Genomic DNA, 25,718 nt, shown 5'->3' with positions numbered 1-25,718 from the left:
TGTGTGAAATGGGTAAAGAAGGAAAGGGGAGACATCTACTTAACTCTATTTCTAATTATATAGTGGATAGTAATCCAAGCCTGCAACTACAAACAAAAAACAACTACATGCCCAAAAAATATTAAGTATCAATGAAGTTAAAAAAGGAATGCATCGTTCCAACAGATGAGTTTGTTTTGTTTGAAAAAGCAAATAAAACATTGGCGTAGTATACGTGGAAAATATTAATATTTCCTAGGCAAAACCGACAGGTTTAAGTAGTGACTAAAAGACATACAACTATGAAGAATTTAAACTTGTAGAATACTATGACGATTATATATAAAATGAAGAATATATATTGTAGAAATATACGTAAGCTTTTTCTTGATCATTAAGTATGGAATCAAGTTGAATATCTTGTTTAGTCCGATGGTAATAACATGTTCTAACTTCTTATTTTGTTTAAATAACTACCAAAAACGGTACATTCTATAATAGCTATGTGTTGGTTTGCAAAATGTAAAGAGACAAAGAACATGTACCTAATTCTCATATACTCTACTACCTATGAAAACTAAGCGAAAATGAAACCAAATGAAATTGCAATGAAATTACATAATATCAATTAACTAGATATATGGTCAGATGTTGTTGCAATTCAAATACAAGATCCACAATTACTTGTTAAGTCCTTCAAGATGAAAATGAGGGTACGAAAAATAGTGTCCCATCACTGTAACAAATACAACTGTTACAAGTCCACCTAGAGGTGACAATATGGTCGGGTCGGTTGGGTAACAATGGGACATCTTGAACTCTTGAAGAATGGTCAGACTGGTCACATTTCAACTAATTCGGGTTTGGTAATGGGTTTCATGTCGAACTGGGTGGTTTGGGCCAAACTGAGTAAGTGTGAAAATGGGTTGGGCTATTCACATTCAGTCGGGTCAGGTCGAGTTAAGGGAACCTGTTACTTTATAAAAAATTCATTTGTATTTATTTATTATGTTTCTTTTTACTTTTTTGTTATTATACTTTCATAGATAATATGCTTTTTATGATTCTCTAGAAGAACACTTAAACGGTCTAAAAAGCCCGGTTTTAGGAAACCTACGTAAGTAACCGGTTAGCTCAGTGATTCTCAACCAAAAATAGCCCATAAACAATATGTAGATATATATTTTTTTGTTTCGTGAATCTTGTTGCCACTATGATAAGAATATAATGAGTTTTAAATAGTTTAAACAATCAGATAAAGAATTATCTATCCATTGATAACCTACCCGTTATCGGTCCTCCAACCACCTGTCCCACGGACAACATGATAAAAGGTAAATCACATAACATTATGGTAAAAGAGATATGGGACGAAAGTTGAGTAGAACAATATTGAAAATGAAATACGAAAGTTAATAAGGTTGATCATTTTCATATTATCTTATCTGTGTAATAATAGATCATATCCGATAGGGTACTTCCAAGTTCAAAAGCATGACAATTTAGGAAGTTTATATAGAATTGCAAATCACTTAATTTGTATTCAACTCAACTAGTTTCTATAAAACCCGATCATTACTTGCTGAATCCTTGGAACTGTAAAGGGCAGTAACAGGCTAACAGCATGTAGCATATTACTATAACCAAAATGACTGTATGTATGTAATGGTATTTATTGGTAATATAGGTCTGTAGATTCTTAAAATAGGAAGCTCGGTCTAAGGAATGCCATATAAGTTGGTAGTTCTCCGACTAGCAAACCAGATAGTAATTTGCAGGCATATTATCACACCCGAATGATGGCTTAGAAACAAGTACATAACATATGACATTTTAAGTCTATAATTTGATTTTCATGGTTACGTTTATCATATGGATTGGTTATAGTATTACAACTAGCTAGATTAACGTAACAATGGGCCCATGTTCGATACAACTCATAATCAGGCTCCCTCGACTGATCTTGTGCATTTAGATTACCAATTATATCAATGTGAAATAAATTAATTCACAATATATATTCCACTTTGTTCCAACTATGATTAACAAATATAAATATACATATAATCACAAAAATAATGTACTCCAGTATTTATCCAAGAAGAGAGCATTTTTTTAAGAGCAACAGTTTCCAAAATGATCAGAATTGAGCTCTTTCACCGGATCAAGTTTCTTTGCCACTTTACAAATATGTAGGTACCAGTGCAATACCCTGATGGATACCTTGCCATCAGCATAATCAACAGGCAAATCTAAAAGTGGCTTTACTGCTTTTTCCTCTCGGAAAATCTTCATTAACCATTCTGGCTAAATCAACATATTCTTCAATCTCCATCTTTTTGTTCATAAGGTTTGCAATCTCATGCCAAGCTTGGACACTAGCATGGCTAGGGGATTAATGGGTATCAAATGGTACATGAGATGAGGAGGTTCCTATTCAGTTACCCTTTTTTTAATCAGGTTTGCAATCTCATGCCTGAGTTCATGACTTTTTTCTTTATATTTAGAGATTTGTTAATTATTGAACAAGTGAACATTAAAAAAGAATTGGAACATTCAATGACAAAATTACTAAGAACTTCCCTTGTAAGAAACAGGGCATGAATGCAACGAGCTAGCGACATCAAAGTAACTTTGTTTCTCATTATGTACCAGGAGTAATCCAAGCCTCATGCAACAAACAATAACAACTATATATATAGTCATATAGTGACAAAAAATTGTTTAATATCATTAGAATTATTTATTTTAATTCAGAAACAAGAAAAAGTTGGCGTAGAATCCATGGTAGATATTAGACTTTCCTCCCAATAAACCATAGTTTAAGGAAAATGACTAATAGACAAACAGCTTTGGAAGATCCACAATAGGTTTTCTGTTAAAATCAAAATTGTAAAATACTAGGTATAAATGTTAGATATACAGAATATTCATAGAGGTCCACGCAAGCTTGAGTCATCCATAAGTATTGAATCAAGGTGAATGAATTGGTTAGAACATTTGGAATAACTTGTTCGTCTCATACAGGTAGGTACAAAAACGATATAATCTATCTAATAAAAATTGTGCATTGGAAGTGTTAACGAAAAGAATATAATTAGAGAAAAATCATATACCTAACTCTCATATAGTTTACTTGTTGAGTCCTTAGAGTGGCGGTAAGACGAAGTACTGCATCATTACTCAACCAAAACAACGGTCACAAGTGCGTTTAAATGTGGCAAAATGGGTGGGCCGAGTAACAAGTTTGGGTCATAGTGGATCCTATTAAATATCTTATTTTGACTTTCAAAGTCATCTTATTTTGAACATCTTATTTTGACTTTCAAAGTCATCTTTTAACAATTTTGACCGTAAATATCTTTATATGTGTTATATACTTATATGACACTTGATGAAAATAATATCAATGAAAATTACTTTGAAAACCCAATTCATTCATTTACTATATATCAATTTCTATATAACACAAACAAAAATATTCACGGTTAAAGTTAAGAAAGAAAGACTTGGAAAAATCAAATTTGGACATTTAAATTGGGACGAAAGTAATACTATTTAAAATTTTGATTTGTAAACATTTGATTCTTTACAGGGTCAATGGACCTGTAAAATGGTCCAAACGAGCCTCGTTTTGGGAATCCCACATAAGTAAACAATTGGCTTGGTGGTTCTTAAACGAACAACCCCATATAGTCTACTACTACCCATCCAAACATTCTGTACAAGAATGGAAAATCTAACCATAGTTCATTCTATTAACTGGCAAAACCATTTTATTCATTTACAAAATATTAGAAGGGGTTAATTCTATTAACTCTAGCAATGAAATAAAACAAAATCAAATGATCAGACATGAAATACAACATTCCAGGGTTACAGGTCGAGTGCTTCAAACTGAGAATGGATGCCTGCACCATCAACGTTACCAAAACGACCATCATTTACACGTCGTAAGGTGGCTGATTGATGGTTCGGGTTCAGTATGTTAGATATGTATATGTATTTAGTATAGCCCATTCATTCCAGGACTAGATTTACAAGGCAATTTACACCATCTTACCAAACGTATTTACAAATATAGCTATATACTAAAGAGTATAATTCTTTAAGCTGTCCACGAACGTGTAAACAGTCCAATTCATTGTTAATGATCTAATGTCCCGGTTATAGTAATGTTGTAATGGTATCCAATTTCATCAGCGTCAAATATAAACCGTAACATTTTTCACCCTATCGGAAGTCAACACATTTGGAGAGTGTTACTTTCCCATTTAGAAGAACTGTTACATCAGCCAAAAATATAAAAAACACATGTCAGCAATTCAATATAGACTATTTGGATGGTAAATGACTTCAAAGCCAAACCACCCAACAACAAAGCTCCTTTTTCTTTTCATATATATATTTTTTTTAAAAACTCATTATAACATGGAAGCTAGTTTACCCAAAACAAAGAACGAAAATATGAAACCTTTTTTGTTAAATTTAATGATACTGTATATACATATACATTGATAATAATAATAATAATAATAATAATAATAATAATAATAATAATAATATTGAAGTATGCACCGGCTTCTAGTTTTATATGATGAAAAACTCCCACCTTAAAAGCCAAGACTCAAAAAGGATCCACACCCTATTCAAGTCTCGTGTCATATTCCCTTAATACTGTAAATAACAATAATAAATAGTAAATAAGTAACTGCTCAGTGCCGTCTTTTGCGGGTTTTGAGCCCCAATACCTCGATGGTGTATGAGGGAGGTTTGTAGGCAGACCTTACCTCTACCTAAGTAGAGAGGTGCTTCCAGTTTTTACCTAAATGATAGAAAATGCCCTCCAACCTTTGCATGGGATGAGGATCGAACCCATGACCTCTGTCTCTAGAGGCAAAGGTGTTTACCACTGATCCAACCATGTTGCCTCATTAAATAACAATAATAAATAGTATAGATTTTTATGCACAGAATACAACTACATAATGCAGGTATTGTTATAGATGGCTAAAATGTGTTGTAGCAATATCATTTTCTGTATTATTGATTAATATATATTTGAAGAGTCAAACTTATTTTATATCCTCATTTACATCTCATCTTTTTTCATATAAAAAATATGTATGTCTTTTTGATAGATATTGGGTATCATTCTTTGTATATTTATTTTCAAAAAATAAAGAATTGTTAATGTGTAGCACAAATAAATGCGTGTCAACATATAAAAGGACTCAAGCTTAACATATTTTATAGTTTAAGTATCCAAAATTTGTCAATTACTCCGAAACTTGACTTAACCAAAAATTATCTAAACATGATTAAAACTGGCTAAATATTCAAATATAAAAAATGTTTCTTTTGATAATTAAATAATATAATTTGTCAGCCTAAGTTAGTGTTGTGACTTCATTTTCAATTAACAAATGACATACATAATATATTCAAACATGATTTTATTTTTTTTAAGGTGCAATATAATATTACAACAACTCTAATTCAATAATAAAAAGAAAAAATAGAATATGAAAGAGAAAAACACTAAACCTTAAGCAAGGTAAATGTTAGGTACAAGATGGCAAAACCTCAACAACATTGAATTTAGGCATAAGGCATATCATGTCCCTTAGCTAGCTCCTTCCATTTACATGACTTTGTCTTCCTTGTCTAGCCATAATTAACACATACTAAACCGATATCTCGAACCATAATTAAGGTGTTTGTTTTGAACCACTTGTGGCTCGTGGGTTCGACTCTTTTTGTCTTAGGTGGTGAGTTTGATCAAAATGCAGTTACATATATCTCCTAGCTTAAGACATGTTACATTGTTGCAAGGAAAAGGTGTAAGGGAGTTCATTAAAGTTAAGGTCGGGTCTCGAAGGTTGTCTTACAAGATGCTTTTCTATTCACTTTTGCTATTCACATTCTTTCTTCGGTTCATCTACGTTATAAGTTCTGTTGACACCATTGATGATCAAACCAAATGCTCAACTATAGGTATGCACCATTTTTTTTTCCCTTTTTTAAGTTTTTATCGCTCAAAAACCGAGTGAAAGAAACTTAAACTTGTGATGCTTATGATAACATTATCTACATACATGAGTACATGACGACTCCAGTTATCAATGTATCACACGTTAAATTTAAATATATAACGTACGGTTTCTTGATATCTTCTATAGGTTGCTTGGGAAAAAGGCTAGCACCTGGTATACTAAAGAAAGGAAGCCTTCAATCAGCTTCAGATGTAATACAATGTGCTAAACAGCCCATGTATGTTTTTTGTCATATAAGTTTTGATAATGTTTTGGACTAATATGTTATTTATTGGTTTCTGGAAGGTACCACAACTAATATATAAAATCTTGGAGGACCCATCGAGTCATGATGGAATAGTAGAAGGGTCTGAAGTTCCTCAAAGTGTGGAAGAATTTGTAACTAGCATGAAAGGCAGCAATAGATTAGATGCAAAGACATTTGCCATCAAGCTTAAATCCATGGTATTATCCCCTTTTGATATTTAGAAACCTGATTTCCTTATAAGAGATTTCAAGTTCAAATTTCACTAAGTAACATCTAAGTGGTGACAAGGGAAAGGGTTTAGAAACGGCCATGAATATTGTGGTTAGGCTGCGTATATCTGAGTCAAAAAGACCCGTTCCCCAAACTAATTTAAACAGGATATACCTCATCCATTTATGGTATCAAAGGCCTTTGGCCTTGTAATTACTTCCCATATTGGGTAAAAGTGTAAACCAAATTCAGTTTGTACTCAGTAGAAATGTACAAGGAATAATAACAATTAGACTATTAAAATTATATGTCGTTATCAATCCTAACAATTAAGTATATGTTCATGTCTTTTCTTAGGTAATACTTCTTGAACAAAGGACTAGAAAGGCCAAAATTCAAGAATACCTCTACCGACATGTCGCGTCCAGTAGCATACCAAAACACCTCCACTGCCTAGCTCTCCGGTTAGCCCACGAGCATGCCACCAATGCTGCAGCCCGCCTCCAGCTCCCCATGCCTGAGCTTGTACCGACCCTCGTTAATAACTCCTACTTCCACTTTGTTCTTGCATCCGATAACATCCTTGCAGCATCTGTTGTAGCAACATCTCTAGTTTACAACTCATTAAGACCCGAAATGGTTGTCATTCATATCATCACAGATAGGAAGACTTATTCTCCTATGCAGGCATGGTTTTCCTTGCACCCTTTAGCCCCTGCAGTGATTGAAGTCAAGGCGTTGCACCATTTTGATTGGTTTGCAAAGGGAAAGGTCCCGGTTTTGGAGGCCATGGAGAAGGATCAAAAGGTTCGGGCTCAGTTTAGAGGTGGGTCTTCAGCCATTGTGTCTAATAACACCGAGAAACCTCATGTCATTGCTGCTAAGTTGCAAGCCATGAGTCCCAAGTACAACTCGCTCATGAACCATGTTCGGATTTATCTACCACAGGTGAGTTTAGCACCACCATACAAAGACTTTCTATAATTTAAATGTAGAAAGTAGCAACCATTTTGTTAACAGGTCAAAAGGGACAAACAAAAAAATAGTTAAATTGACACACATCAAACTGGTCAGACTGCTCAAAATTGGCCCAAAGTCTAGTTTTAACTTTTAACAAATACAGCCTCTAAAATTATTTTATGCAAAATAATAGCTCTACTAATGTAATATTATGATGTTAATAATGATTATACATGCCAAGTACTCATAAAATACTGGAACAAAAGTGTTACAGTCAACAAATTTGACCCTTATAGAAAGTTGACATGTTTTACCCATTATCCAACCCACCCAGATTGCCACCTTTAGTATGAATTAAAGGAGATTTCTTCATGGGCTCTTTGAATGTGAGTGCAGATGTTTCCGAGTCTTAACAAGGTGGTGTTCCTAGACGATGACCTTGTGGTCCAATCTGATCTGTCACCTCTATGGGAGATCAACATGAACGGGAAAGTGAATGGAGCCGTTGAAACATGTAAAGGGAGTGATAAGTTTGTAATGTCAAAACGATTCAAGAACTACTTGAACTTTTCTCACCCATTAATCTCGAAGAACTTTGATGCAAATGAATGTGCTTGGGCTTATGGCATGAACATATTCGATCTAGAAGCATGGAGAAAGACTAACATAAGCGAGAATTACCATCACTGGCTTGAAGAGGTCAGTATCTCAATAATTGTTTAGAGAAAACACTGTAATACGCTATACAGACACACACAAGGTTTTGACTTTAACTGTTTGTTATCTAATGCAGAACTTGAAATCAGATCTAAGTTTGTGGCAACTAGGAACCTTACCTCCAGGATTGATAGCATTTCACGGTCATGTTCATGTTATCCATCCCATTTGGCATATGTTGGGCCTTGGGTACCAGGAGAATACAAGTGATTCAGATGTTCAACGTGCTGCAGTTGTTCATTTTAATGGCCGAGCAAAACCTTGGCTAGATATAGCATTTCCAGAGCTTAGAAAACTATGGACCAAATATGTCAACTTTTCAGATAAATTCATCAAGTCATGTCACATTACAGCATCTTAGAAAGATTACAGCAATCACAATACGTTTTTTGGGGATGTTATATATGTATTGCTTTCATAAAGTTTTGTAATTTGATTCGGGATTTAACAAGTACAAATGCAAAAAGATAAATTCTTTCATTATCTACTTCATACTTGAATTCCATATCAAAAACGAAGAGGGGAATATTATAATAGCCAACGTGACACTAGTCACTGGTCGACAAAGTATTATCATGATGCTCAACGGAAATAGACAGCATTTGTCACAGGATGCCAACTTTATTAACTTCCGTTAGCGTGGAATCAGGCTATCATATTAGAATCGATACTCTAGCATTCTCATTCCGACAGGAATACATCATTGAAAAGTTGAAGTGCAAGTTGATGAAAATTATTAACAGAAATAGAGATATTTCACAAGCATCAAGATTCATGATTTCACTTGCCGAATCAAAATCGAGTCCCTACAAGTCACGAAAAGCCACACCCAACACAAACTAACAAAGTCACACACATTAACAGTTAGTTTAACTTCATAAAGATACCACAATTATAACATGGGGAGTAGAATACCAAGTTTGACCATAGTTACACAAAACCTAACACAGAGTCATAGATCAATGACAAACTGCCTGCACATGCAATGATTGCCAAATTAGGCGACTGGTGGCCGGAGCACATGATCCTGTGAGGTATCAACCGCAGCAGGTGGCATGAACTGCCACATGGCCATTCCTGGGTAACTCATGACTGGAACCAACTTGTTGCCCATAGGTTGAGCTCGAGCAGCGGCAGCTGCTGCAGCATATGCAGCTGGGATTGCAGGTGGAGCCATGAAGGTAGGTTGTGGGTGGTTCATGGTGTTTACTTGTTGCTCAAGCTTCTCTTTTTCCATCTTCAGTCTCTGCTTCTCGTCGCGGAGTTCATTTTTCTCAGTCTACACAAGTCAGCAAAAAGCAACTTGAAAACACGAGATACGAATTGCTAGATTCCCGGAAACTAGAGTCCGCCATTTCAACCATTTACTTATAACTTGCGAACGGGTCAAATCAAGTTATATTTAACCTCTAAAAGGTTATAAATATTAGGTTGAAGGAAACGGGTTATATTGCTCAAGGGGGACGTATTTAGAAAACTTCAATGCACAACAATTCACAAATCAGTGTGTTTATATATTAGTAATTCAAGTTCTATGAGATAAATGTTTTGGGCCAACTTGCCTATTTTATCCTTTACCAAAAATACTTGTTATGACTTTTGACCCGTTACCCAATGTGCATACTTCATCACCTCTACCCAATACAGAAGATATAAAAAAAAAAAGGTTTACCTTCAGCTCCTTAATCTTCTCCTGAAGATCTGTGTTAGAATCTTTCAGCTTCTGAGCTTCTTTCCGTAATTGAGTCACCATTCGGACAGCATCAACCAAAATAGCAGCCTTATCAATTTTAGGGGGCCTCCCAGGCTCAAGAATTGAAGCCAATTCAACAAACCTAAAACACACACGATAACGCTAAAGTGGCAACAAACCTAAAACACACACCATAACGCTAAAGCGGCAACAAACAAGATGTAATTGGAAAGACCCGGTGATAGAAAACAGCATACTTGTCATTTAGCTTATCCCTCCTTAATTTCTCTCGGCACGCTTTGCTACTTGTAGCATTGCAAGATTCAGACCTTCCCCTGTTGAACATAAGTCAAGGAACAATGACAGGATCAAAAGACTGGAAGATAATAAAGGAAAGGAATATCGGGATAATCAGTTTTTGATGTATGGAAAAAGAGAATTTGTTCAGATTATACAGAGGTCACATAGCCAACTCTAAATAACGAGCTTCATACTAGCTACAGTCAAATGCTACGAGGCGACCACAAAGTGAACTATTCCTTCGCCGTTTACTAAAGAATACTGTATGGGGGCCTAGTATTTTTGCCAGAGTCCTCTCTTTTAAAAAAAAAAAAAAAGAGACCAACTAAAAAACAATTCCCAAAATGGTATAATAAAATCACCCAATAACCCTTTATTTACCTAATAAGTTGAGAACTTTCACTTCATCACTCAAGACATGCCGCTTATTTTAGCAAGAATGCTCTTTCTGGTCATTGTACGTATTTATTTGTCGACAATAACTAAAGATTATCAAACACTCAGCTGATCATTTAAGTATCACAACACAAACACATCCAACCACTACACAAGCATCATCATGCCCAAAGAGGCCTAAAGTTTGCTTTTCTACGCTTATTAATATGATATCGGAATTTGCAAAATCATATATATCACCTTTAAAGAACACCAAAAATCAAAGCAACTTACACGACATAATAATCCTACAACATATATATAAGACATAAAAACTTTTTAAAAAAAACATGGAAAAATTACCGCTTTTTGGATCTGGAATCGTTATGTCCATCGGAATCCACGATAGAGCCATCAAATTCGACACTAGAACCAAAACAGTGAAAGCCAATGTTAAAAACGGTAGCACTAACAATATATATACATATGGGTGAAAATATATATAGAAAAAAAAAAGATATAAACCTAAGGGGGTTAGAAGAAGAAAGATTGAAAGTGGGGGGATGTTGAATTGGCCAATTGAAATTATTGAAACCAGGTGCAGGTGGTGGTACAACACCTCCTATATCTTCTTCAATTAATCCATATTCGTATATCCAGTTTGTGTTGTTCTCTTCTGGCGACACCATTTCTATTTCTATTATTATCTCCAACAATTTCTCTCACAACAAATTATTATATATATTAGGAAAAATATATGTATATTGTTTGTTTGCTTGCTTGTGTGAAGATGATGAAAGACACGGAGAGAGAGAGAGAAAGAATAATGAAGATGACGGAAATAAATAAATAAAATAAGTAAAAATGAATGAATATAATTGGTGTTTGTTTGTTTGTTGGTTTGTTTAGATTAAAGATGAGATTGTCAGATTTTATTTATTCGTCCACTAATGTTGTTATACATAGAAGAAAGTGGCTCACCGTCGTGGAATACATATGCAAAACGATACCAAACAAGTAAGTTCGGGTCGACACTAAATGGATTTGGATCAATACAACTAACACATTACGCGTTTTTTCTGATATATATAATAAAAAAAAAAAGTTGGCTTTAGATTAACCTTTACAAACTTTGTAAGAAAATACTAACAAATAAACAGAATTATAAGAAATTCAAGTGTAAAAATATATTAATCAAAAACCTAATATAACTTATCAAAATGTCATGTAGATTTTAGTACAAAGAACAATACAACTAACACGTTTGATATTAAGTTTAATATATAAGTTGTCCAACTCTTTTTATATTTTCTTATATCTTTATGACAATATTCAATATGTATCTTATATTTGTTTTTATAATTTGGTCATATTATTTATTGAGTACTTACAATATATGAAAATCTAGTCAATGGGGTTGGTGGCCCATTGGTAAGGTCTTCGATTTTGGGAGGATCCACCTGGATTCGAGCTCATATTTGTGAGGGTAGATTTTTAAGGGTTTTTCGAGAGTCCTGATTTCCAAAAAAAATATAAACATATGATACTATGTCATGTAGATTTTGATATAAACATAGGTTAAACGGGTTGTGTCTGGGTAAAGATATATGAACCAGCCGCTAACCCTAATACGACACGATTTCCACCCCTACCATCACCCACGAGACTTTCTTACAAGGTTTTTATAATTCCAGATTTGATCGTCCAATAATGAGATTGTTATCATTTGCCCCATATCTTATCTTCAATTATCTAATGAAACAACCGTTAACTTAATTAATTAATCATTCATTTTTATTTTTTAAGAAAAGGAAGTGTTCCAAGCCCTGATTCCCAAAGGTTTCAATAAAAAGGATAAAGAACAAAAACAACTCGAAAAAGTATGAGAAAATATGTGGTTAAAAGTATGGTGATGTTTTTTGTACGACCTTGGGAGAAAACGATGACGAAGAAGAGAAACATCTTAATGCAACAAACACGATCACGATTGATAGTGGAAGAGGAGAAGATTACCTTTTTACACTCAAATAATGTGCTTAATTAATACAAAGAAAAGCATATGTCTCTTCACCATACGCTTACAAAAGAGAAAGAAAGGGAAAAGGCTTGTTTCCACCAACCTAATAACTCCACTAGCACATGTATACATCATCATATCACGCATATATATCACTACAAAACATGACCAAACTAATTCAAAATGCTACACAAAAACTAATCAGTAATCCCAATAACTTGGTCAAACACCAACTCGAATGCATAAATGATGTTCATTTCAAGAACAAAATTACTAAACTGATCATTACAATTTATGCTTATATAAAACTCATGACCACAAGAAACTGATACAAGTGGACCAAGCGCCGCATGATGAATGAAGAAAAATAAAAGGAATGATTGCAACTAAATAATAACCCACATTCAAGTCATTGGCACATGAATTTAAGATTATTTGCCTCAAGAATTATACCAAATAAGTATCTATTACTACTATTTAGTCTCATCATCATCTTCATCAAATAAACAAGTAGAAATCTAACATCCTCTCTCACTGTTACAAGCCATGTAGTATTCTTTCTGCTATACACATTACAGGCATACTCACTGTTAGAACTTACAACAGGGTTTCACAAAATATTCTACGTTAATAATTACGAATCACGTGTTAAATTCTTATCATCCATAGCTCAATCGAGGCTCCAAATATCTCATTGACGTTTGACGCCGTGGGATGCTGATCTCACATGCGTTCACTCTTGCAGCGAATCGAAGAGAGCAAAGTGACTCATTTACTGATGATGATGCCGGAGACACGTTAACTACCATTAATGTCTTTGAATCGCCACCTAAGCAAGGCTGGATTTGAGGATGGAAAGAGGACGGTTAGGGAGTTTTTCTTGTAAAAAAAATACAATGTTATGCTTAGGAGGATTAATCATTTCGCTTGAGAAATATACCTGAAGAAGATATGTGAGCTTTGAATTCCTGAAAGGCACATGTTCTTCTTTCTTTGCAAGTGCAAATATTACATCACTCAATGATGACAAACTCCTATTAATGGCCTGAATTATGATCATAATGCGGGTTAGTAAAACTAGATAAATTCTTTTTGAAACATTGAGTATACACTTTTTTTACCACAAATTCCTGACCACAAACATTCATCGGGTTTAGACCACAGCTGACATGAACACTAAACAGAAACATGAACATATACAATCTCGTATAATAATGTTTTTAATATCCTTTCAAATTGAAAAATAAACCTAAACTGAATTTTTTTCAAATTCGAAAAAGGCAATGAATTCATAAAAGAACCATTTACATTACAGTCCAAGCTCAATCATGGGTTTTCAAGAAACCTGACACTCAGCTGAATCAAATTATAGATGCTTCCATTATACCAGTTTAAATTTTCGGTTTTGTTAGACAAGACCCATCCAAAAGTCTCACTTAGCTTTGCCCAACAGCAAGCAATTCGTTTAGTGAGACTCACTTTAACTTGTCACATTTTTATTCTTTTGTAATAAAGAACTTGTAGGCTGTAGCATACCTGGGTTTCTTTTAGTCGGTCCCCAGTGGATCCACTCTTAGAAAGACGTTCACTACCAGCCAGATCGATAAGGTTGAGAACTCCTTGTACATGTTGATCCATGATCTAAAAAGGAAACGGAGAGTTTATTATCAGTATCAACAACTTCTACACATTTGGCATTTATATATGAAAGGGACAATATGACTATGTTTGATACTTTGATAGCAAATGTTACAAATCGGTAAAATCAGAAGTAGAATAGCACATGTTACAAATGGGTCGAAAGTCACCAAACTGAGATTAAACTTCATAAAACCACCAAACTCAAATTATCCCAAAATTTAATTCGTATCCAAATAATGCAGTTGTTGTGATCATACTTGACACACTAAACGTTCCTTGGGAAAAAACTTGTAAAGGAAAAAGTGTTTTGTGTCAAACCCGACCCAGCTAGGCCATTTTACCAGCCTCTAATTAATCGCAGGTTGGCTTTTAGATGCAGGCACCAGACTAGCAAAAATCATTACCTCATTTACACCAGATATGCGCAAAGTGAAGACAAAGTGACTTCTGGACGACTGCTCATTCATTTGAGTCTTGCCCACAGACCTAAATTCAAAAGAAGCCATATGAGAAACCATTGTAAGTATTAAGTTATTAACAATTATATTTTTGGATGAAGTTTACAATTTTTCAACATCTGGATACCTGCTTTGTGCAGCACGGTTTAACAAATACGAAACTTCTTTACTGCTACGAACATCCAAAATGGTCAAATCCGAAACATGGGTGTTGCCATTTGAATCATGTTTTATCGCATACTGTTGTTTGTTTCCATTTTCTGTAGAGCAAGATTTGTTTGATGATAATAAATCACGTATTGTCTCGTTGTATATCTCCAACATCGAAACCTACATAACAAATTGTAGAATAATCGTCAAAAATCATGCCATGATCTGAAAAGAACAAAATCACAAGATGATGAGACATGAGATTCAATTGCAAACCTGCATTTCATACTTCCACCCTTTCTCTAAAAGACTTTGTCGGGACTCGAATATTTGTTCTAACGAACGAGGTATTAGTCCCTTATCGTCATAGCTTCCCGGTGTGCCCATCATTGTATGTGTTTTTCCTGATCCTGTTTGACCATACGCAAAGATGCAGACCTACAGAAGTAAAAAAGTTATTTATCTAAGGATAACAAACCACTGACACTTACAAAGGATATTGGATGTTTTTTGAATTTCTAGAAAGCCAATAATTAATTTGTCACGGTATACACCAAATCACTATTTATTATCTTTGTACTACAACAGGAATGGCATAAATATTCGATATCCATAAAATCTTATATCGAATACTTTAAATTAAAAGAATGATTTTGATTAGTAACAAAAGTGAAAATATATGGAATACCAAAGTAAACCTTATAGGGAGCATATGCAAATTACCTTATAACCATCAAGGGCACTTTGTACAAGTTGTGATATCTCTTCGAAAACCTCTTCTTGTGATGATTGAGGCATAAAGACCTTATCAAACATGAATGGATGGCTTTGACCTGATTGAGAAATAAAAACAGAAGTGATATAAGAGATCACCAAACGATAAAGAAAAAAAAAGTTGTAGCTTTAACCAAGCGAAAATATACCGTGTTGTACCACTTCAATGCCTCGACCAAGAGCTTCGGTTGTTGTAGGGAAAGTAATAGTCTTTATCTCTTTTTCAACACCTTCATCTAGCAAAAGGGGACGGACTCTACAGAAAACTCGAATGTTTCCTTTTAATTCCTGTAATGAAAATAGTTGACTGGTAAGAGTTGTATTCTAACCATATATAACGTGGAGCAATTGTAACCCATTTAAATTTGAATATGATTTGGGTTGTGGCTTATCTTAAAAGGACTAAATGGGTCAAAATTCGCACGTTGCTATTTCTTTAAGTATCTGTGATCATTTCTAACACAGTAATTAAAACACGTTCAAAAACTTGGACAAAATGTTTTCCAAGTCACCTTTGACCTATTACCCAACCCATCTATTTTACTGTAACGAATGAAATTCATACCAATACTGTATTATGCAACTTCTTCCGTAAGGCTTCTCCTTCAATAACTTTTGATTCGGCCTCTGCTAAACGAATTTGTAAATCAGCATTAACTTTTTTCTGCTCTTCATATCCTGTTGTAGTCTCGATTGATGATAAATGGGTTATCTACAACCGACAGATCAAATATTAGTCTAAAACCAGACCAACAAAATTTCTAAAACAAACTTGCTTCCTCAACTAAATGATACCTCCAATTCCTTCTCTGCAGTTGCAAGCTGCTGCTGTAGCTTCTTTATTGTTTCGGTTTGTAAAGCACATGTTGCCTAAGAAGAACACATAATAAGTATATCAAGATTTATTAGCTCATATATGTGGCACTTCTATCCATTTATTTATGAATGGCCAATTCACGATTATGTTTTATCAATCTCAGGTCAAATGTGTAAAAGGGGGAAAAGAGCTTGCAAGAAGGCAAATTAATCTTGACCTGAAACACTTATCAGTTTAGACCTTAACACATATTGACCCACATGCCTGACCCACCCATTTTGCCACCTTAAATGCATAAAGAAAAGGCTTTTTTTAATAACCTCGAGCTCTATTGATCTTGATGTTAGGTTACCCAGCTCAGCAGCTGATTTTCCGGTACATTCTTTATATTGCAACACTTCAGCTGTTAAATCTTGAACTAATATCAACTGCCGATCACGGTCTTCTCTCACGAGGTGCAAATCCCCTCTCAAGCATCCAACTTCGCTAGCTAAAGCATCTTTTAGCTTCATTGACTCTTCTAAACTCGCCTAAAAACAATAACTCAAAGCTTTAGCAAATAACCATCAAAACCACGAACTTATGCTCATGTATTGAGAAACTGACTTTTGTAGAAGCCAATTGATCTTGCTGAGAATCATGGTAGCCTCTTAACTTGCTTAACTTCTCCATTATAGCAGCCTTTTCTCGTTCCACTTTGCCAAGGGTCTCGCTTGTTTGATTAAGCTCTGTTTGTAGCTTACTGTTGTATTGTTGTAAGCTTGAGTTATATTCTTGCAGCCTCTTGTACATATCATTGAGTGATACTATCTGGAAAACAAATAGTATTTTAGATTCATACATACATAAATAGATGTAGACATTTCGAAATGATGAAGTTTCTTTTTTGGAACATCAAAATGATGGACTTTATTAGCACTTCAAGAGTTCGATCCACATTCATAACCTTTTGATTCGCACTTGTACTTTCTCTAAGAGCTTTCTCAAGGTCCTCAGTGAGTGAAGCTTGTGACCTTTCTGCTGTCATTCTAGCATCTTTCTCAGTCATTAATGTATCAATTGCAGCCTGAAATCGAGATAAAAGAAATTAAAAGCATTGATCATGAAGTATTGGCATAAGCCCATAACTAGTCATAAGATTGATATTGGTCTTAGACTCGAGTCATACCAATTTTTCGGCTTCTTCTTTGGTAAGCTTCTCTTGTAAATCAGAGTTACTCTTTCGTAAATCATCGATTATAGAGTTCAGTTCTTCTTCTTTTGCATTCATTAGCATTTCTAGACAGTAAAGACCAAATAAATAACATATGCATATAATATGGAAATTCTGCATTTTTTTTAAAAAAAAATAAAAAAAATACCCATTTCATTGGATTTCTTTTCAGCTGCTTCAAATAGCTTTTTAAGCTTATCGTGCTCTATAGATAGATCCCCTTCAAATTCTTGATACCATCTTACACACATCCTTAGCTTTTTTATGTATTCCATCATTATCTCACATTTTTCCTAAAATTACCACACAGATTTACATTATAAATTACTCACTAAAAAAATTAACAATAATAATAGCAACATTAAACTCCAAATTAAATCACACAAAATATATAAATTTAAAAGCTCACAAATTTATATTATATGCTGCAAAAATCCCAAAATAAAAATACTGATTCCATTACCAAAAATGAGAAGAAAAAAAATTATAATCTTTAATACAGTTCAAATATTTATAAAAAATCATATATGCAAGTGTTACAAAATTAAAAAAAAAAAAAAAATCATAAGCTGCAAATAAAATAAAAATAAATAATTTTATAATTTATTACATTAGCAAAAAGCACACACTTTACACACAGCATATATATATATACATATAACAAATAATAATGAATAAAAAAAAAAAAAAGGAAAAACCTTGAGATTAAATTTATCTTTAGTTTTGATCTTCATATTCAACAATGCATCAACATCTTCTCTAGTGAACTCCATCATTCCACCGCCACCACAATCCGACCCGGCTATGCTACCGGGTCCGGACCTTAAACCCAGATCTTGACCGCCACCTCCATTCACTACTGAGAAAGCTTGCCGTGGTGTTGCTGGTGTTCTGCTACCGTTAGCTGTTCCCACCATTTTTCTTTTCTTTTTTTTCTCAGATCTTCTTATTACCAATTATTTCATCAAAAATGTGATTTATTTTTTCTTTGGAATTTAGTACTCACGCAGAAATAGGAAAAAGGGTAAAAAACAAAATGGAAAATTTGAAAATTTGCAGAGAGAAAGAAAGAAAAAATGTGAGAGACTTGTGGGGGGTGGGTCCGTGAATTGGATTCAAAGCTTTCATATGTTTTTTTGTTACAAGGGTGGTGTTGACTGTTGATGGAAAATAAAAGGACTTTATATGTAAATAAACAAACTCTTGTATGTTGTTATTTTTGAAATTTACTACCGAGCAATGTGGCGGCGGTCATGATAATAACAGTGTGGTGGTGTTGACTGTTGGTGATGGAAGTGACGTTGACTGATGTAGATAAATGAGATAAAAGTAATTGATATTTTAAAAGATAAATAAATGACAGTGTAATTTAATCATTAATATTAAGAGGATAGTATATGTGAAAATATTGTAAGAGATGTTAAGGGAAAGCATTTTAAACCTTTCCTCTCATGTAATTTTCAACAAAGAAATATTTTTTTAATAAGTAGTATTGAAAAGATTGCATAATGGAAAATGTAAAATGAACATAAAGATAAAACATTTAAAATTGTTGTAGTTAAAATGATAATGTCTTTATATTACTACGAGATGGGTACCCGCGCAATGTGGTGACGATGACGGCAACGGGTGGTGATGGTGGCGGTAGTGATAACGATGTGGTTATTACTCTAAAAGTAATTAATGCAAATGACAGTGTAGTTATTTTATGGTTAAGGGATGTATCTTTTGTAGATATTTTTAGTAGGAGTATTATAGAGATATTAGATAGAAATATTTAAATTTAATGAATAAAATAGATAAATAGTTTGGATAAATATAGTTGGAAAATATTATTAAGGATATATTGGATAGATTTAGTGTGTGAGTTAGAAATGTATTAAAAACTATGAGTATTTTGGGTATTTTAAAGTTAGAAAGTTGAAAAAGGAAGAAGGTAGTTTGTTTTATAATAGAGTATAGATAGAAGAGTAAAAGAGACCATTATCAAGCAAAACAATTACATTTAAAAAAATGGATTAATCACGGGAAGACCAACGTACTTTCCCATTTGTACACGGTTGCCCATTATCCTTTTTTTATTAATGAGGGTTACCTACAAACTTTTTTTTTAGTACACGGTTGACCCATAGTTGACCGGTTTACCGGTTATAGTCGGTTAATGAAGCTGACATGGATTTACAACGACAGGTTTAATCTCTGGATGACTAATGTATTTTTTCTTTTGTACATGGTTGGCCATTGAACTTTTTTAACTGATGTGTATTACTAGCAAACTCTTAACATTTATACATGGTTGACCCAAATCTTCAAAACTGGTTCTTTCTCATACTCAAATCTTCAAAACTGTTTCTCTCTCTAAAAAGAAAACCCATAAATTATAATAAAAAAACAAAAGATTTTTCTAAAAAAAATTCTAACAGTTGTATACATGTTGTAGTAGAAAACTTTTGATTCAGAAATTTGTCCCATTTGGTTGACAATCTGGTAGATAATCAAAAATTTGTCAAACGAATAATTTGACTAATTCGGCATTTACATTATCAATTTCAAACTCACATTCCTAAGTCAGATAAAAAAATATCTTATACACTCACCTTTGTTAGTCTGCAAGAATTCAAACATCTCGTCGGAAAACTCAAAATCGACATTTTCTTTCTCGTTTTTTTGAATTGAAACTCGAAATTTGTACTAAAAATTAAAATCTGCGCTAACCCTAACCAACGGAAATACGAATTACAATTTTTCGGTGACTGAGCAGTTAGCGGTTGGAATTTTTTTTAGAAAAATCTTTTGTTTTTTATATTAAAGTTTATGGGTTTTCTTTTTAGAGAAAGAAGCAATTTTGAAAATTTGAGTATGAGAGAGAACCAGCTTTGAATATTTGGGTCAACCATGTACAAATTTTAAAAGTTTGTTAGAAATACACGTCAATTAAAAAAGTTCAATGGCTAACCATGTACAAAAGGAAAAGTACATTAGCCATCTAGAGATTAAATATGTTTGTTGTGAATCCATGTTAGCTTTATTAACCGCCTATAACCGGTAAACCGGTCAACTGTGTACAAAAAAAAAGTTTGTGGGTAAACCTCATCAATAAAAAGGTATAATGGGCACACGTGTACAAATGAGAAAGTATGTTGGTATTCTCGTGATTTAATCCCTAAAAAAATTTACCATTGAGATGGTAAAAAAAAAGTAAGCATGAACCCCGAAAGATAATATTTTACACGGCGTTCCTAAATAAATTGTATAAAGCAAGTTGGTCAACAATTCTATTTCCTAAGCGGAGCACAATGAGTTCAGCGTGTTGAGAAAAATCACAATTGAGAAAAGATATCAACGATATTAGCGACCTTGTAAAAGCTTATTTACTTTTTGCAAAGTTTTAATCTCAAAATTTTTCTTTAGATCACAAATTGTTTAAAGTTTATTAAAAAAATTAAGCTACTACTTATTTTTGTAAGTAACTTAAAAACAATTAATCAAGAGAGAATAAACAAATTAAAATAGACATCTTGTAAGTTTTCTATTAAATCCAAATGTTGGTTACATGTTCAAAACCTTTTAAAGGCATATTGGAAAGTTCTTGCCACTGAGATGGTGCATGAGGGCAATCTCTAGCATTTAGTTGGTTTCCTCTAGAATGGTAGTGTGACTTCCACCGCCAAACATGCTTTCGGATTGACTGTGTTGGTGAAGTGGTCGATATCTACCAGACGATGAATAGGCAATACCGTTGAGTCCAATCACCACTGTTGTTCAAAAAAATATATACATTATTTGGAGAAATCCAAGAAGGGACTTAAAAGGGAGGTTTAAAAAGTTGAGTTTTTTAACTCTGCGGGGTAATGCCACATTGGGATGTAAACGAACTGAACAAACACGAATAAGACCTTGTTCATGTTCCGTTCGTTTAATTTAACAAACGGTTCACGAACAGATAAACGAACATAATGACTTGTTCATGTTTGTTCGTTTGTGTTCATAAACGAATGTTTACGAATACAAACGAACGAAATATTTATAAATCAAGTATTTTTATTTAAACTTTTTATTAATTAATTAGGTATTAATGATAGATATATTATATAAAAAATTATATATATTTAAACTTTTTTTATTGTATAGTTGATTATGTGTGTGTGTATATATATATATGTAAACGAACATAACGAAAAAATGGATCACGAACATAAACAAATTATTGTTCACGAACGACGGTTCTTGAACATAAACGAACGAAGGTTCACTAACAGATTATCGAACGTTTATGAATGTAATGGAACGAACGAGAGTTTTGTTCATGTTCGTTCATTTAACTAAACGAATGAACACGAACAAACTTTCAACCGAACAGTTCATGAAGTATTCGTAAACTGTTCAGTCCGTTTACAGCCCTAAACTACTAATGCGAGATGTCAGGTGTATCCTTGACCGTTTCTATATTAGAAATTTAGAATCTCTAAAATAAAATAACTAAACGGGGAACAAATGTTGATCGATAGATGTAATTATGTGAATATAGTGTGACGAACTTTGCAAGATTTAAAATATTGTAGTTTCTTGGACTAGAGCTAGGTAGTGTAGGGTTACTTTTGGAATATTTTAAACATAAATCTGGCGGTATCTAATCTACTACAGTACATTTTTACAGATATAATCACTGTCAAACCCATGCCCCTACTATTTTACAACATTACAGAAACTATCCCTTAGATTATGACCACTACATGTTTAGTCCTCTCAGTTCCCAATTATGTTATTTAGAAATTAGGACAAACGGTCGGCAGATTATTTATTTAATTATTTTTTAATGTGACAAAACACACTCGCACATGTCTATTGCGAGTATCTAATTCTATCCACAAATCTAAGCAGATGGAATCAGTGGGTTTTTTTCAATTATTACTTGGTTACCTAGATTGGATATATTAGATTAGATTTATACTAATTTGACAATTTAACATTTTTATAATAAGATCATTACATATGTAATCAAAAGATAAAATGATGAAGGAAACCTTTAGGGCGTGTTTGGTTCACAGAATGTTTTTGGAAGGAAGAAATCTTTCGAAGGAATTAAAATTTGAATGAATGGAATTTGACGGAATGTTTTTGATTTTTTGAAAATTCAAGTAACGGAAGGAATGAAATTCCTTCTTCCATTCCATCCTCATGGAATGGAGATTCCATCAAATGATGGAATGTTTACATTCATACGGAATGAGATTCATCCTTCTTTGAACAACCAAATACACTAAAGAATGGAATTCAATTCCAATTCCATCAGATTCCATCAAATTCTGTGAAACAAACGCGACCTAATAGATTAAATGATCATAAGGCTGTAGATTTCAGAGGTGTATTAAAAGGACTTGTAATTTACATTAACGTATTATTTGTGTTTTTATTCTACTAAGAATGGTTATTTTACAGTCAATATAGAGTGAGATATCATGTCTAATGAGGCGATGTCATAGACAATGCTTCGTGTATCGGTTGGGAATTCCTTTATAAGTAGCCCTCGTGTTTAGGGGACGAATTCTTTATGCTTTCGTTGGGACAAAGACTTTACTTTATCCCGAATAAAAAAGTTGTCATCAGTATTCTGGAATATAAAGATACAGTCTTCTTTCCAACGTGAGGTAGTTCCAACAATGGGATATATCATTGTCGACCTTGAAGCGATCGATCTCGTCGTATTGCATGAGTACATGCTATTTCTACTTAATATTTTTATAAACCAGTATTCTACATATTTTAAAGTGTCAAAACAAAATAACAAGTTCATGTTAGATCTAGAAACAAAATAGAGTGAAAAAATAAACCAAGTAACATTAGAGCATCTTCAATTGGTGAGTTACCAATTAATTAATTCGGGTTCAACCCGAACATTTTAATTAAAATTTTAAAATTATAAGATATATTAAAAAAAATTATGTAATGTTTGTTTTTAAAACATATAATTTGATATAAATATAATAATTCAACTAACACAATAATTATACAGTTAATAAATCAACTAAATAAAAAAATACATTTTATTTGTAATATTATATAAGAGAGATTTATTTTTAAATAAATGATTAATATTTTGATTAAACATGTAAAGGGTTATTTTATTTTATTTATATATAACATCATAATTAAAATAAAAAAATTAAAGTGAAATATAGATTTGTCACATAAAATTTTTTTTATGAATGCTTATAAGAAACAATTCTATATAGAGATTGGAGGACTCTTGAAAAAAATTTAATGGTTCATGTATTCGAAATGTTGTTGTGACATATCTGTATTATAATCTGAGATATGCTAAGTATATCTTTAGGTTATAGAGTCAATGGCGCGGGCTACTTAAATTGAGGTGAGGTAAGGTAGTGAAGGAAATTAGAAAGCTAAAAAAAATAATAGTCAAAAACTTAAAAGTATAACTATTGTTACTAGTATTAAAGATGCGTTAGGTCAGATGGAAATATGAGGATGCTTAACGTGTAGCATTACACCAAAATGAGAGATTGTTAGAAATATAGCTTTCCAACTCATCATCAACTTCACCTAATGATACTTCAACCTTTACAACCATAGTAAAATAATGTGTATCTTTATCCTTATAATAATTTGAAATTTTAAATTCAAGTAAACTCATATGTACTTTTGTATGCAATATTACTTAATTTGCATTGTCTGTAAAAAGCATAAGCATAGTAAATAGTTATTAGGATGGAAAGTACCTTACCACTCATCACCAATTTTCTCAACATTTTCTACTTCTTACTATCTTTCATCACCTTCATGAAATACTTTACCAATCCTCCTCACTCTTTCCTCACCCAAATAAAGACAAACGACACAAAAAATACAAAAAACAATAAGGAAAAATAAAAGAGAATAGTGGTCGTGGAGGAACCCGAGCACCACCCTTCCCAGTTCTCTCCCCACCCATTAGGTACTTATAGGACGAAATGGTGTTTAATCGGGTAACCGACTAGTACCGGCTTGATTCCCGAGGTACACCATTCACCTTATTAGAACTAAATGCAATATTTTCGTCACTAAAAAAAGTAATACATGCAAATACTATAATTATTATTTTAATAAACTTATATACCATTAGTATTCATCTAAAACATATAATACCAAACTTATATACCATTATTATTATTATTATTATTATTATTATTATTATTATTATTATTATTTAGCTAGTTAATAATAATTAATGATTTATTACCATTAAGTATATAATAGGTTATTATTATTATTGTTATTATTATTATTATTATTATTATCATTTAGCTAGTTAATAATGATTAATGATTTATTACCATTAAGTATATCATAGGTAATTATTTAATGAACATAATTATTAATCTGTATCTATCTCCTTAATAAAGTAAGGTTCCTTAAGATTAAGGGTTATGATGTGCAAAAATCGAGCTTTAAATTTATAAACTAAAACTACCCAAAAACTCACTACTACGCACTCACGGGCAGTGGACCCGATCGTTTGTAATTTAGTTAAGAGGTAAGTCTGAGTTCGTTCTCAGGGACTGTGAAATGATTAGTTGCTTGTTAAATGGTTTGGAAAACAGGTGTTGCTTGGAAATTCCCCTTTGACAATTAAATAAGTTGATTTTGCAAGATGATTGCATAAATTTAAAAGACAAGTTCAGACAATGTAATTAAAAGTGATCCACCTTGACTCCCTTTGACTTCAAATGTGATTGCATTTGATGAAGAACAAATTCTCTAAAGTTTAAAAGATAGTCGTGACAAGATTACACTACTCACGTGGTACCACCAACCGTGAACAATTATCGAATCACCTAACTACTATTCGAATTACCCAAGCCGGTACCACCAAGACCAAGACAATCCTCCTAATAATCAGTTTTATTGACTCTCAAATTATCAATTGAACCTATGTGACAATAACGTGGTACCACCAACCGATATTAATCACGTTGACAAATTTAATCTCTTCTTAAAATGATATTCACTATCATACCATGAACTAATGATAATTACTTATAGACAAGTAACCGTTTTAAAATCACATACACATTCAACTGGTACCACCAACGAAAAATCATATGCAACCAATA

The 25,718-nt window shown here is 33.0% G+C and overlaps 3 protein-coding genes across 3 annotated transcripts; 1 reads left to right on the top strand and 2 right to left on the bottom strand.

The window, feature by feature from the left end:
• Positions 1-5,637: 5,637 nt before the first annotated feature.
• On the top strand, positions 5,638-8,649 carry LOC122592452 (probable galacturonosyltransferase 12). The gene is made up of 6 exons (XM_043764686.1): positions 5,638-5,976; positions 6,162-6,226; positions 6,321-6,479; positions 6,850-7,440; positions 7,849-8,151; positions 8,246-8,649. The coding sequence occupies exons 1-6, from the start codon at positions 5,766-5,768 to the stop codon at positions 8,528-8,530; spliced, it is 1,614 nt and encodes a 537-aa protein (XP_043620621.1). The 5' UTR covers positions 5,638-5,765; the 3' UTR covers positions 8,531-8,649.
• Positions 8,650-8,921: 272 nt separating this feature from the next.
• LOC122592453 (transcription factor ILR3) lies at positions 8,922-11,339 on the bottom strand. The gene is made up of 5 exons (XM_043764687.1): positions 11,063-11,339; positions 10,901-10,963; positions 10,120-10,197; positions 9,842-10,004; positions 8,922-9,448 (listed from the first exon to the last, which is right to left on the bottom strand). The coding sequence occupies exons 1-5, from the start codon at positions 11,224-11,226 to the stop codon at positions 9,167-9,169; spliced, it is 750 nt and encodes a 249-aa protein (XP_043620622.1). The 5' UTR covers positions 11,227-11,339; the 3' UTR covers positions 8,922-9,166.
• A 1,627-nt stretch (positions 11,340-12,966) lies between these two features.
• LOC122593511 (kinesin-like protein KIN-14N) lies at positions 12,967-18,633 on the bottom strand. The gene is made up of 16 exons (XM_043765929.1): positions 18,306-18,633; positions 17,756-17,900; positions 17,563-17,672; positions 17,341-17,460; positions 17,001-17,204; positions 16,715-16,924; positions 16,373-16,447; positions 16,143-16,289; positions 15,727-15,865; positions 15,527-15,636; positions 15,080-15,241; positions 14,781-14,983; positions 14,600-14,681; positions 14,091-14,195; positions 13,495-13,599; positions 12,967-13,393 (listed from the first exon to the last, which is right to left on the bottom strand). Exons 1-16 carry the CDS (start codon positions 18,522-18,524, stop codon positions 13,214-13,216), a joined length of 2,316 nt encoding a protein of 771 aa, XP_043621864.1. The 5' UTR covers positions 18,525-18,633; the 3' UTR covers positions 12,967-13,213.
• Positions 18,634-25,718: the final 7,085 nt, after the last annotated feature.

The sequence above is a fragment of the Erigeron canadensis genome, chromosome 3 (genome assembly GCF_010389155.1).
Source record: "Erigeron canadensis isolate Cc75 chromosome 3, C_canadensis_v1, whole genome shotgun sequence".
Taxonomy (NCBI): Eukaryota; Viridiplantae; Streptophyta; class Magnoliopsida; order Asterales; family Asteraceae; genus Erigeron; species Erigeron canadensis.
This window is presented reverse-complemented; position numbering and strand designations above follow the sequence as displayed.